General features: G+C 42.0%; 1 protein-coding gene across 3 annotated transcripts in view; it reads right to left on the bottom strand.

The window, feature by feature from the left end:
* Positions 1-15416, bottom strand: part of ptpn12 (protein tyrosine phosphatase non-receptor type 12) — a 153665-nt gene that overhangs the window by 63337 nt on the left and 74912 nt on the right. For all 3 annotated transcript variants that reach the window (XR_008632169.1, XM_055153534.1, XM_055153533.1), the window contains exons 8-10: positions 11901-12043; positions 2082-2148; positions 1885-1962 (exon numbers count right to left, since the gene is read on the bottom strand). Coding sequence is in view for 2 of the 3 variants with exons in the window: in XM_055153534.1 (XP_055009509.1) it covers positions 1885-1962; positions 2082-2148; positions 11901-12043 (288 nt within the window). In the remaining variant the exon portion in view is untranslated. The remainder of the gene's footprint in view (positions 1-1884; positions 1963-2081; positions 2149-11900; positions 12044-15416) is intronic.

Here is a 15416-nt window from a genome sequence, read left to right as displayed (position 1 = left end):
TAAACTAATGTCTAAACCAGGACTAAAAGAGGACTAAATCAACAGTAAACACAGAACTAGAACTGTAATTTAAATCCATAATCCAGGACTAAACCAGGACCAAACCAGCACTGAACAAACCGCGCCTTCATGTCTGTACGCACGTTTAATCCAATTAAATTTCTCTCCAAACAGACGCAAAAAAACGCCCCTCGATTTATGAAATTTCATTACTGCCGCATCCGCCTGTGGATTTCAGGTCAAAACGCTGAAGTCCGTGTTTGTATCATTCAGACGCTTTTACATCATCTCAGCTCAGCGTTAAAAACAAAAGCTCACACACACCAGGAAATCGTACCACAGGGATTTTCCAGGACACAGATTCTCTACAGCTCCACTAAAAGACTAATGTGTTTATGTTTATTATATCAACTATTTTTATCCTGCAAGGGTTAAAACGGAAAATGTAATAGCTACTTTCTCTACTGAATAGGTCTTTTTTGTAAATTTATTTGAACATTTAACACACAAAACAACAAAAATAAAACCTTTACATATGTAACACGTTGTAGGTTAGGTGGGCTGACTCAAAAATTAATAGACAAAAGTATTAATAGACAAAAAACAAAAGATATATGGGAACAGAAAATATGTAAATACACATTTGATTTCTTTATTTATTTGTTTATTTTTCTTTATTGTTCTTTCGTTGTTTGTTTTGTTTCTGTATGTGTGTTAGGTCTTATATTTTGTTATGTCCATTTTGTTATTAAACCCAAACCAGGCGCAAACCAGGGCCAAACCAGGGCCAAACCAGGACCAAACCAGGACCAAACCAGGACCAAACCAGGACCAAACCAGGACCCAAACCAGGACCAAACCAGGACCAAAACCAAACCAAACCAGGACCAAACCAGGACCAGGACCAAACCAGGACCAAACCAAACCAACCAAACCAGACCAAACCAGGACTAAGCTATGGAACCAAACAGGACCAAACCAAAACCAAACCAGGACTAAGCATGGAACCAAACCAGGACCAAACAGGACAAACAGGACCAAGCTATGGACCAAACCAGGACCAAACCAGGACCAAACCAGGACCAAGCTATGGAATCAAATCAGATCCAAACCAGGACTAAGCTATGGAACCAAACCAGGACCAAACCAGGACCAAATCCAGGACCAAATCCAGGACCAAACCAGGAAAAGGCCAAACAAGAAACCAAACCAGGACCAAACCAGGCCAAGATATGGAACCAAATCAGGACCAAACCAGGAAAAACCAAACCAGGACTAAGCTATGGAACCAAACCAGGACCAAACCAGGACTAAATCAGGACCAAGCCATGGACCAAACCAGGACCAGGCTATGGAACCAAACCAGGCCCAAACCAGGACCAAACCAGGAAACAAACTGAACCAAAACAAGATCAGCTACAGACAAATCAGGACCAAACCAGAACCAAACCAGGACTAAGCTACGGAACCGAAACCAGGACAAAACCAGGACCAAAACAGGACTTAAACTAAGAAATTGGAAGGCATCAAATGGGACAAACCAAAGTCTAAAAAAACAGGATAAACTAAAGGCTAAACCAGGACTAAAAGAGGACTAAATCAGCACGAAACACACAACATCAAAAAGTATGAGGTCCTCTGCTCTGTGGAAGCCTAAATAGATCAAAATAAATCAATCAATCTGTCCATTTAACACACAAAACAACAAAAATAAAACCCTTGCAAATGAAAGTTTTCATTTTGACATTTTCTTTTTTCATGTTTAAAAAAGTACTACCCCGATTCATCAAATATGTCTAATATGGATTATATTTTCTAATCATTTTATCTTCTAATATTACTTTGCTAAACATTTTTACATCGAGTTGCTTTTAGGAAACAAACCTTGGTCTGAACAGCCGAGTGTCTTTGCGTCCTCATTTCCTGGATTAACCGAAACACGTTAAAATCTTCTGGAATTTTCTGAAAAGCAAAAAAAAAAACGTCATTACTAAAAAATGACTGCAAAAGTGTGTAAGACAGACAGATATGTTTAAATAAAATAAGGCTGAAATGGATTTGTGAGAGTGTGAATGACTGACCCCGGCTTTGAGCAGGTTCCATGTGTAGTCAATGGCACAGATGGCTCCGGTCCGCCCACATCCAGCACTGAAACCATAAAAATATGATAAATATGAAGCTCAAACGGAAGACATATATAAAAAAAAACAAGTAAAGGCAAGGCAAGTTTATTTGTACAGCACAATTCGTACACAAAGTAATTCAAAGTGCTTTACAGAATAAGAAATACATTAAAATCATAATAAAAACAAATCAAAACATAAATAATCATGAAGATTAAAATTAAAAAAGAGAGACATAAATTGGAGAGAAGAGTGCAGAATGAAAACCTTTCAGTTATATGCACAGTTAAACAGAAATGTTTTGAGTCTGGATTTAAACAGCGTCACAGAAGAGTCTGTCTCACATGTTCAGACTGTTCCAGGTTTTAGCTGCATGAACCTGAAACTCTGACTCCCCTTGTTTAGTCGTGACTCTGGGCACCAGCAGGAGGCCGGTCCCTGAGCTCCTCAGAGTGTGAGATGTTCATATGACACTAACATGTCACAGATGGACTTTGGTGCTCGGCCATGGAGACACTTGTACAAGCAGAGCTGCTTTAAAGTCTCTGAGCACAGGAGCCAGTGCAGAGACCTGAGACACAGGACTTATGTGCTCGTACTTCCTAGTTCGAGTCAGGACCCGAGCTGCAGCGTTCTGGATGTTCTGGATGTTCTGCAGCGTCTCACAGCTCGTTTGGAGAGACCAGTGAGCAGAACATTACAGTATCTAACCTACTGGAGACAAACGCATGGATAAGTTTCTCCAAGTCTGATTTAGACAGTAAACCTTTGATTTTTGCTATGTTTTTTAGATGGTAAAAGGCTGCAGATGTTATTGATTTGATGTGACTGTTAAAGTTCAAGTCTGAGTCCATTATTACCCCTAGATTTCTTGCCTGATTTGAAGGTTTTAGAGAGAGAGACTGGAGGTGACTGCTGACACTGTCCCTTTGTTTCTGTGGACCAAACACTATGACTTCAGTCTTGTCAGAGTTTAGCTGGAGAAAGTTGTTTTGCATCCACACACTGATCTGTTGGATGCAGTGACAAAGTGAGTCCACTGGTCCATAGTCTCCTGCTGCCAGAGAGACGTAGATCTGAGTGTCGTCTGCATAATTGTGGTACGACACGTTATTGCTGCTTATTAACTGGCCTAATGGCAGCATGTAGAGATTGAACAACAGGTAAAGAGGGATTCTAAAGGTTTACAAAGTCAGAAAACGAGGGAGACATTTTGGTTTAAAGGTGCATTGTGTAACGTCAAATGATTTTCTCCAGGGAGATTTTATTGCGTTGTCTGGAATGTTTCGCCGTGTCGCATTAAATATTTTAATTATAGGACTAAACTGTGGTTAAAGTCGAGAAAAAAAAAGGACTAGAAAAAGATCAAACCAGAAACAAATCAGGACCAAGCTACGGAACCAAACCAGGACCAAAACAAGAGCGAATTAGGACTAAATTAGGACCAAGACAGGATCAAACCACACCAGGACCAGACCAGGACTAATTGAGGACCAAACCAGGATCAAAATAGGACTATACCAGGAGGAAATTAGGACCAAATTAGGACCAAACCAGGATCAAACCACACCAGGACGTAATTAGGGCGAAATTGGGACCAAATTAGGACCAAATTAGGACCAAACAAGGACCACACCACACCAGGACCAAACCAGGATGAAATTAGGATCAAACCAGGACGAAATTAGGTCCAAATTAGGACCAAACCAGGATCAAACCAGGACCGAACGCCCGTGTAGACTGTCAGGTGATCAAGATACCAGGATCAGACTGGGACCAGACGAGGACTGAGACGAGGACTGAGAACGGGAGACGAGACTGAGACTGAGGACTGAGACAAGGACTGAGACGAGGACTGAGACCTGAGTTCAGTTCTGGTTTAGAGCTGTTCAGGTTTAGAGTCTGTTCAGTCAGTCTGGTTCAGTCCTGTTCAGTCAGTCCTGTTTCAGTCCTGTTTCAGTCCTCAGTTTCAGTCCTGGTTCAGTCCTGGTTCAGTCAGTTCCAGTGGTTCAGTCCTGGTTCAGTTCTGTAGTCCTGGTTCAGTCCTGGTTCAGTCCTGGTTCAGTCCTGGTTCAGTCCTGTTCAGTCCTGTTTCAGTCCTGTTTCCTCAGTCCTGGTTCAGTCCTGTTTCAGTCCTGTTTCAGTCCTGGTTCAGTTCCTCAGTTCCTGGTTCAGTCCTGTTTCAGTTTCAGTCCTGGTTCAGTCCTGGTTCAGTCCTGGGTTTCAGTCCTGGTGTCAGTCCGTTTCAGTCCTGGTTCAGTCCTGGTTCAGTCCTGGTTCAGTCCTGGTTCAGTCCTGTTTCAGTCAGTCACAGTTTAAGTCACGGAAATGGGAAACGGTTATCAGTCTTTTTCCATTATTGATTTAAACACAAAATCAAAAAACGAATCATTATCCGTTTTTTAACTTTGGTTTTGGAGACAAATAATGAAGAAAACTGTTTTTTTTCCGTTTTCTTATTTTTGTTTTATACTGAAAAACGAATGAACGAGTGATACACGTTAGATTCGTTCCGTATCGTGACAAGTCCGGCTGTTTGCGTTCCTTAATATTTGTGCACACGCCTTCCTCTGCCCGTATAATTCCCACATAAACCCGTGGTAATCCTCTCGTGCTCTTGCCTTTTCCTATAGACACCTGCCGACAGGATGCAGACAGTAGCCACAGAAGCAGCGGGAGCGCATGAAATCGTATTATCTCACACACTCACAAAGAGCTGAGCCAGACTCGCACGCCGCGCTTTTCCATAAACCATAATGTACAGCAGCCCACATAAAGAGCTATCTGCACACGCACCACTTTAAGCCCGACACGGAGAGAGACGGAGGGAGACGGAGGGAGAGAGGATCCAGGAAGTATCCCCGGGCGACTTGTTAGCGATGATTACACACACATGGATCCAGCCACAACAGCAAAACAAATCATTTTCTACTGTTTAAGGACGCGCTTTTTCCTGTATTGGAGTGGAGATGTGTTGTATAAGCAGCTCTCGAGGTCAAAATAAATCTGCTGTGTTCCGTTTACATCTCATTACAAAACTTAAAAGGTGCATTGTGTAACTTTTCTGGTGCAGGGTCCGTCAAATGTGTTTCTTCGTCTGGAATGTTTCACGGTATTGTATTAAATCTTTCTATCTTCGTGGAGACCAAGTTACAGGTCGGATCTGTGGCCGTTTTTTAAAGGGACAGTCCGGAATTTTGGACATAGGACCTCGTTTCCTCGTGAGCCAGAGTGTTGGAAATGTGTGGAGACATTTTTTTAAATATTCCATCAAGTCCATGTGTTTGCAGAGGTCACAATAAAAACAGTCTTACCCACTCCACAAAACACCCGAAGAAAATCTGTTATTACACCAGACTGTCCATGTAAATGTGTGTGTTGATAGAATAATGTTAGAAGTAGGGATGGGCATTCGATGAAATTTTCTTAATCGATCGTCGGAAGAATTAACGATCGATTATCGATTAATCATTAACGTTTTTATACTAAAACGATCATCATTATTATTACTATCTGCACTACTAATCTGCATAAATAAATTCAACTTTACGACATATAAACCGTAACGACTCTAGAGCCACATCAGCCCGTTTGACATTATAATGTGTTTAATTCAGTTTTGTGCAACTCTCACAGAAACGAAACTTAAAACCGCATCGCTAATTTGCATAAACTCAAGCGAAGATAAAACTACAGCTCTTGTGTCGCTGATGCAGTTCAATTAAAAGACATGACTCAGTGGAATACAGGTTAGTGTGATCATATTTGCGTTTGTCAAAACCAGGACACCGTACGGGGGGAGGGAGGTGGGGACTCGTCATCGACATTGAGCGACTCTCACCTGGTAAAACTTTTTCCCACTGGACACCGAAACATATGTGCTGCTTTATACACTGTGCACATGGACTCACACTTGTCCCGAACGCAACAGAAAGCGTGGAATTTCTTGTACAAGTCATAGTTAAATACACATTTGTGCTTCGGTACGTTGCAGACTGACCGACTGTTTGTGTCTCGCTCCTTCTGATGCAGAGAGACACATGTACAGACCTGTTTGGTCACGCTACACAGAGCAAACCTACATTCAGGTTTGTCGATTAAAATGAACGTAATCGATGAAATTCTTAATGATCAATTATCGATTAATCGACTAATCATGCCCATCCCTAGTTAGAAGTAAAACCAAACTTGTATTTGAAGGATTTATGTCTGAGCAGCAGCAGCACTGAGTTGTACTTCCTGATAGAAAGCTCGGCAGCGGCGGACTGATATATGAGAAAATAGTCCCTCAACATGCGACGATTCATGCGATGCAAGATTAGTTTTATTTCAAACATTATTCTATCAACACAGATATTTACATGGACAGTCTGGTGTAATAATAGAGTTTGCTTCTTGTGATATGGATTTTTTTGCGGCTGATATAATACCGATAAAACAGGAGTTGGATATAAAAGCCGATATATTCACTTTAAATCTTCAATTGATTATAAAAATTAGGTCTGGTTCTATTGGATTTTAAATTGGGTTTGTTTAGCCGACATTTATTGTTATTCTGACTCTTTACAATCATATTTAAAGACAGTAGGTCGGACTAATGGCATTTTTGCATCACATTCTAGCCTGTAAACAAAGTAAACTACCGCTCTCAGCCTTTAGCGATAAATGCGTGTGCGCCCCAGTAATTATTTGTATGTGTAAATGTCGATCATTCACGCCTCTATTCACAGCTCATTAACATGTCAATGCAGATCCAATGATGTGTGTACAGACACTATAGTGACTTTACACTAGGCTAATGTAAGAAAACAGACTGTTTACGTGAACCAAAAGTAACTTCAAAACCAACACATTTGCAACACTCAGCGCTCACACAGGCTCCTCTCAGATCACAAGTCTGCACTAATAAGGGTCATTTCAATCATGACTCAAACCGACTATGCATAAAAATAATATAATCCAGCACGTTGACAGCAGCTGTGTGTGTCCTCTCTTTTCTGCACTCGCACTTTGCTAAAAACAGGGACAGCGCACAAGTTTTACATTAACCATAACAGGAGAGATGCATTTCCACCTGTCGTCCCTGGGCAGATTCATTGATTGATTGTATGTAACTGACCTTGACTATCAACTGTTCTTCCTGGAGACCTGTAGCATGTTCTGGGTTGATGGGAGAAACCGGAGCGCCGGGAGGAAACCCATCCAGACACGGGGAAAAACATGGAAACTCAACATAGAAAGGCCTGGGCGACCCGGGGATCGAAACCAGGAACCTTCCCGCTGTGAGGCAAGAGTACAAGACACTCAGCCACCACGCCATCTGCGTTGAAGTTCACTTTTATTTATCGTCAGTATCTCGGATCAGACACAACAGCGTTTAAAGCAGCGCCTCAGTGTTTGCGCACATGGATCTGTGGTTGCGCACTGGTGTAAACAAGTGCACAGACTAATTACTCCGCAGATAAATACTGATGCAGCGCCACATATTAGGACATTTATCTGTCTGTAAATCGGATTAAATGGGTATAATATAGAGAGTCTAAGCTTTATAATGAGGTATAACATGCTCACGTGGACTATCGGCACATATCAGCAAGATTAAAGCCGATAGCCGATGTCTCCAAGTGCCCAAATCAGCAGATAATATCGTCCGGGCCCTAATAATAATATAATAAAACCTTTGAGTCTCAGAAACCGGGTGAGTTACTGTCATGATTACACACAAACGGAGCCAGCCTCAGCAGATGAGCACATGGTGTTTGGTGCTGTTAATGTCAGCTCTCCACACTCAGCTCATGTGGTCATTATCTGCAGCTCATCGGCCTGACAGTCTACACTTACACAACCACAGCGGACCAGCTAAGAGCGACAAACAGCAAGAAGGTCCCACGTTCTATTTCCAAACTGGACAGACTTTTTTCTCTCTATGTGGAGTTTGTCTTCCAGTTTCTATTAAAGATGCACCAACCGTTCCAGCTTTTCCAGTTCTTGATAAATACTCTGACAGCGGATAACCCCTGACACTGACATTTAATAGTGACATTTAAATCATTTAGGGTTATCAAATGTATCGAAAAACAGACACGAGTCGATACTAAAACTAATATCGGAACCAGAAAAGCTTCAGAATGATCTTCAGATTCAAATAACTATTATTATTATTATTAATCCCACCAGGAATAACCCGGAGTGTTGGGATGGGCCCAGATGTGCCTGCGTAGACTGCAGGATGATCAGGAATCTGGGACCAGACTGAGACCAGACTGAGACCGGGACTGAGACCGGGACTGAGACCGGGACTGAGACCAGACTGAGACCAGACTGAGACCGGGACTGAGACTAAACCAGGACTAAAGCAGGACAGAAGCAGGACAGAAGCGGGACTAAAGCAAAATTAAACCAGGACTAAAAGCAGGACTAAACCAGGACTGAACCAGGACTGAACCAGGACTAAAGCAAAACTAAACCAGGACTAAAGCAGGACTGAACCAGGACTAAAGCAGGACTGAACCAGGACTAAAGCAGGACTGAACCAGGACTAAAGCAAAACTAAACCAGGACTAAAGCAAAACTAAACCAGGACTAAAGCAGGACTGAACCAGGACTTAACTAGGACTAAAGTGGGACTGAACCGGGAGTAAACCAGGACTAAATCCTGGACTAAAGCAAAAAAACCAGGACTAAAGAAGGACTAAAGAAGTATTGAACAAGGACAAAAGCAAGACTGAATCAGGACTGAATCAGGACTGAATCAGGACTTAACCAGGACTTAACCAGGACTTAACCAGGACTTAACCAGGACTTAACCAGGACTTAACCAGGACTGATCCAGCTCTACAGGAGAAGTAAACTGACTCAGGAAAAAAAACAAGTAGGGAGTAAAACTTCACTAGTACTAAAGTTAAACTCAACTTGGACTAAAGCAGGACTGAACCAGGACTAAAGTGGGACTGAACCAGGACTAAACCAGGACTAAAGCAAAACAAAACCAGGACTAAAGAAGTATTGAACAAGGACAAAAGCAGGACTGAATCAGGACTGAATCAGGACTGAATCAGGACTGAATCAGGACTAAACCAGGACTAAACCAGGACTAAACCAGGACTAAACCAGGACTAAACCAGGCTAAAACCAGGGCTAAACCAGGACTAAACCAGGACTAAACCAGGACTAAACCAGGACTGATCCAGCTCTACAGGAGAAGTAAACCGACTCAGGAAAAAAACAAGTAGAGAGTAAAACTTCACTAGGACTAAAATTAAACTCAGTTGGGACTTAAAGCAGGACTAAACCAGGACTACAGCAGGAGTAAAGAGGACTGAACCAGGACTAGACAAAGCATCAACATCTCCGTGGAGAAAAGCGTTTGACGGATCCACCACCAGAAAAGTTTCACAATGCACCTGTTACGTCTGTGTAGTCCAGATAATGATCAAGATGAGAAAATACAACTACGATTATTTTTTATAGTCGATAAGTCATTATTAGTCGATTAATCACTGCAGCCCTTCTTCTTATAACATGAAAACTGTCCGTTCTGACCTCAGTGTTTTTTATAAAGGTAAACAAGTGTCTCACGTGTATTAAAAGAAGCACTTGTTCTTATTGATTCACCAACATCACAGTCGATAGAGGAGAAAAGAACAAGCGGCTACAGCTGCGAGTACAACATGAGTTTGTGTCCTATTGACTCGCTGTACTGATACTTTTCCATCTGATGCCATCAACATTCCCTGGGGGTGTGATGCTAAATGTAGGCACTGCTCTGTCTGGATCTTTGTTGCTCAACTTTAAAGGTGAGTTGTGTAAGGCTGAACGATCTGTCGTTTTGGACCGAAAATCGCAGACAACACCATTTTGGGAGCATCAAAGCCACGTTTTTTGCAGTGCTCCTAAAGCCCGATTTATAGATTTATGGGTCAGAGTCGAGGTCCATGCACCACGAAGTAATTCACCGCCACAATGCAATGGGAGGAGGCGAGGATTTAAATCTGGACTTCATGTAAAGTTTAACACGAACCACCTCCAACGCGACAGAAGCACAGAACAGACTCACCATCATCAGCACATCCTCTATCACAGAAACCAGTTTAAAATGAAAGAACCCACGTATCACCATATCGGAAACGATCTGCGTCCTCACGTCATTTCTGTGACCGCAACTCTTCCTTATGCACACAGCTTTGAGCATATTTGTTTAAGTTTTTACAGAGACGAGACTTAAAACCACATGGCTCATTTGCATAAACTGAGCGCTCAATAAACATCTCGCTATTGTGCATTGATGCGGTTCAGCTTCTGTCGGACTAAAGGACACGACTCAGTGGAATATGAGTGTTCTTTCTGCGACAGAGGATGTGCTGCTGATGGTGAGTCTGTTCTGTGCTTCTATTGCGTTGGAGATGATTCATGTTAAACTTTTCAGAAATTATACGTCTGCAGGTCGTACACACAGACACACGTTTATATAAAAGGACATATATTCTAGCCTCTTAGCGTTTTGGCGGTGAATTACTTTACGGCGCATAGACCTACATCAGCGTATCAACGTTTTCAGGCGTCCACACGGTGCCCGATCAGATCTGTACTCAGATGAATTCATGGGAGCTGGAGGCACCAGATCGTTCCGTCTCTGGAGCCATTTTCAATCGGATTAGTGCGAACCAACACTGCATCCGCAACAAAAACAACTTGAATACGGACTAGTGTGGATGGGACCAGATAGAACACTCATATTCCACTGAGTCATGTCCTTTAGTCTGACAGAAGCTGAACCACATCAGGGCACAAGGAAAGAGCTGTTTTTTTTTCCCAGTGCTTATAGTTTATGCAAATTATTAATGTGGTTTAAAGGAAGGAAAGAAAGGAAAGCAGAGTACAGGAAATAGCTGTAGAGCGGACCTAGAGAGGACCGATCACAGCTCTTATTGTCTGCATCGTTTTGACACATAGCTCAAAAATTTTGGAGGTGCACGTGGTCGAAACAGATGGTCTGCGTGGGGGGTTCATGTCGACGCAGACTCTCCACATCGTGAGGCAAACGATTTGACACTGGAACATAAAATGGGCTATACTGTCCAGTGTCTAATTGTCAGTGCAGGACTCTGGTATGATGCAAGTTTCTGTGATGTTTGCAAATGTTCATGTGCACTGAAACTTGATTTGAAAAAAATAGTGTATGAAATCGAAATCGCAATATCTGCCAGAAAAGTCACAATTCAATTTTTTCTTAAAATCATTCAAGTCCTCGAGTTGTCTAACTTTTCTGTTGGAGCGTCTGCCAAATGCTTTTTTTCCATGTAGATCTTATTGCTTTTCCTGGAATGTTTCACAGTATGGCATTAAACCTTTCCATCTTCACTGAGACCAAACCAGACCAAGTTACAAGTCAGATCTGTGGTGATCTGTAGTGAGAATGTGTATTTTTCTAGGTGTTTTTGAGCTCTAAAACACCTATAACTGAATAAATGTAAAGTAGAGGTGTTTAATGTCATACTGTGGAACATTCCAGGCAGAGCAATGACATTTCCATAGAAACAAGCAGGTGATGGACCCTCAACCAAAAAGTTACACAGTGCACCTTTAATCTGAGCTCGCATGATCACAGGCTTCTGAAAATGTGCTGTTTAAATCCATTTTGCTCAGACTTTTCTTTAAAACTCTTCGACAGTGTTTGCCAATACGTGCATTGTGTCACCACGGTAACTCCTAAACATTCCACCAGTAGAGATATGTGTAGAACTCCCCCAGTCCCAGTATCTGTGGCGAGGGACCTACCTGCAGTGCACACATATAGGGACATCGTCGTGCTCCTGGTATTCTCGCATCAGTCCGATCATGTCCAGGATGGAGTCAAACGAAGAGGGGACGTCGTGGTCGGGCCAGTTCATGTAGTGAAACTGGGTTATTCTCCTCGTCTCCTGGAAAAAAATAAAATAAATTAAATGAATAAATCACAAATGTGAAAGTTTAAATGTCCCATCTCATGCAAAATCAACTTTTCAGAGCTTTCTACCTTCTAAGAGTGATGTGTGGGCTTTGTATTTGTCGCCGAAGTGTTTTTTAGATTGATTCGGTGTTTTTTTTAACAAATTGCAGCGTATTTCTGCCACCCTCCCGCGTGACAACGAACTAAAGCTGCTACAACGATGACGCGGCAGACACACCTATGACGCGTTTGACGTAGCAGAAAACATCCCGCCGCCTCCACCCAGCCAGTGCACACGATATAATAAGTTTATTTACTAGTGTTTATTAATACTTTACCAATCAGTAATGTTCAGCTGATGTTGACGCGGTGCTTGAGCTTCGTGCACCTCAAAGTCCTCGTCCGATTCCGGGTCCAACACATGCGGCTGAACGCACTCTATCTCCATGATGAATAAAAGTTTATTCCCGTCACTATCAGGGTGCACGTCTGTCTCCCCCTCCCTCCCTGAGATGGCGGAGGAAGGGCGACTCACTCAGAGCCTACGTCACATTTGGAGGGCGGAGCCTGTGCTTTATCAGGACGGGCAGGGGGAGGAGCAATAGTTGGACTTTCATAGTTCCTTGGTCTGGTCTTTCATAACTATTGTGTAATGAATGTTCCAAAACCCAAATTGTGCTTGTTTATGTGCAGAAGATACAATGTGAAAACAATTATTTTGCATGAGATGGGCCCTTTAAAGGAACTGTATGTAAGATTAAAACTAGAAATACCATAAATATGAACTAACTGCATCTTTAGATTGAAGGTTCAAATGTTCAAATCAAAAGCTGCTCTGGGAACAATTGTAAAGCTGATTTATTCTTAATTACAAAAACATTGGACATAATGGACAAGTTGTTTATGTTATAATTTTACATTTTGTTTCTCAAGACAATTATCTAATCAGAAAGCAGAATGAGTCACACACGAATGTCTTATTTGCGTTGCCAGGTCCAATGCTGAAATCCAGCTGGTTTAAACCTAAAATGTCTCTTTCTGATCTGAACGGTCTCTATCTAAACCTGCAGACAGTCATGAGTCAGTGCTAGTGCGGCCTCTGCAGCTCAAGGAGGGGATTCTGGAGGTTCTGAGCTTTCACATGAGCTGTGCCCATGAACTAAGAATGAGACAAACATGTACAGTGGTCCCTCGTTTATCGCGGGGGTTACGTTCTAAAAATAACCCGCGAAAGGTGAAATCCGTGAAGAAGTCAACTTTATATTTTACAAGTATTATATCTGTTTTAAGGTTTTAAAACATCTCACCACACACTTTATACACTGTTCTCACACAGGACAGTTACAACACTTTTTACATCTTTCTTAAAACTTATTGCTGCTGTCGTCCTTTTGTTATTTTCCTCCTTCTTTATGTAACGAACCCAAGATTAATTTATTCCATAATGACGCCTACACCCGCCTAACTTCTAGCTTCCTTCAGCGTGTCCAGAAGTCCAACTTTTTGTGCGATGGTTTGCGTCTTCCTCTGCCTTTTAGGTGCGACCGCAGGAGCCTTTGTCAGTGTAGAAAGTTTCGTCGACATTGTGGGTTTTGTCAGGGAGAAAACTTGCAAACATACAGCACTTCAGAATCACACTGACAGAGATCGAACATTTATGTAAATTTGGCAAACTTAACCCTTTTTTTTTTTTGTACTGTACAGGAGACACGGCAGGTCTGAGTTGACAGGTCTACAGTCCCTTAGTCAATCAAGACACAGCATTCATACTAGGGATGGGCATTCGATTAAATTTTCTTAATCAATCGTCGGGAGAATTAACGATCGATTATTGATTAATCATTAACGTTTTTATATTAAAATGATCATCATTATTATTACTATCTGCACTACTAATCTGCATAAATAAATTCAACTTTATGACATATAAACTGTAACGACTCTAGAGCCACATCAGCCCGTTTGACATTATAATGTGTTTAATTAGTTTTTTTTGCTCAACTCTCACAGAAACAAAACTTAAAACCACATCGCTAATTTGCATAAACTCAGCAAAGAAAAAAAACAGCTCTTCTGCACTGATGTGGTTCAATTTCTGTCGGACTAAAGGACACGACTCAGTGGAATACAGGTTAATGTGACCATATTTGTGTTTGTCAAAACCAGGACACCGTACGGGGGAGGGAGGTGGGGACTCGTCATCGACATTGCGCGACTCTCACCTGGTAAAACTTTTTCCCACTGGACACCGAAACATATGTGCTGCTTTATACACTGTGCACATGGACTCACACTTGTCCCGACCAGAACGGAAAAAGGGGAATTTCTTGTACAAGTCATCGTTAAATGCACATTTGCACTTCGACATGTTGCAGACTGACCGACTGTTTGTGTCTCGCTCCTTCTGAGTGCAGAGAGACACATGTACGGACCCCGTTTGGTCACACTACGCACAGCAACCTACATTCGGTTTGTCGATTAAAATGAACGTAATTGATGAAATTCTTAATGATCAATTATCGATTAATTGACTAATCATGCCCATCCCTAATATGAATGTAAAAAATCTGCCCCGTTCCCCTCCGTTACCAGTTGACTGGACCCATATGTGCTGCTTTGTTCACTGTGCACATGGACTCACACTGGTCCCGACCGGAACGGAAAGCGTGGAATTTCTTGTACAAGTCATCGTTAAATGTGCATTTGTGCTTCGGCACGTTGTAGACTGACTGACTGTTTGTGTCTCGCTCCTTCTGAGTGCAGAGACACATGTATATGTTGTCCCTGGACACCGACGTTTGGTTGCCCTACGCTACGCTCAGCAACCTACATTCGGTTTATCGATTAAAATGACCGTAATCGACTAATGCCCATCCCTAGTTCATACACTGTAAAAATAAATAAACAGCATGCAAAATGGCACTAAAACTGTGAAAGGTGAACCGCGTTATAGAGGGACGACTGTACAAGTGTGTGTCCTACATCTGTAATTTAATCAGGCAACACAGGTTCACTGGCGACTGTAATACTCTTTGTTTAACTCTTTTTTCTTTTTCACTCATCGGCCCTGGTGGGATTAATAAAGTTGTTTGAATCTGGATTTTTAAGACTGCAGGCTGCACACAGTTCCTTTAAATTCAAATCAATGAAGAATGAATTAAACTATATTTTACTTTCGCTACTAAATGTTAAAGTCGCGCTCTTTAAACTCCTTTTATCTTCGGTGCAAAGAGCTCGGTTTCTAAACGTACAGCCGTGTCCTGGCACAGCATGGGTTCTGGTTTTACCCACTGTTGCTATGATGAGGAAGGACTGACTAAACGGAGCCCGATCACACTATAGCACAGAACTTAAAGCAAAATCGA

The sequence above is a fragment of the Boleophthalmus pectinirostris genome, unplaced genomic scaffold, assembly GCF_026225935.1.
Source record: "Boleophthalmus pectinirostris isolate CB_2022bp ecotype Guang Dong unplaced genomic scaffold, ASM2622593v1 HiC_scaffold_18, whole genome shotgun sequence".
In the NCBI taxonomy this organism is placed as follows: domain Eukaryota; kingdom Metazoa; phylum Chordata; class Actinopteri; order Gobiiformes; family Gobiidae; genus Boleophthalmus; species Boleophthalmus pectinirostris.
Note: the sequence above shows the minus strand (reverse complement) of the source record. Positions and strands in the feature narration are given on the sequence as shown.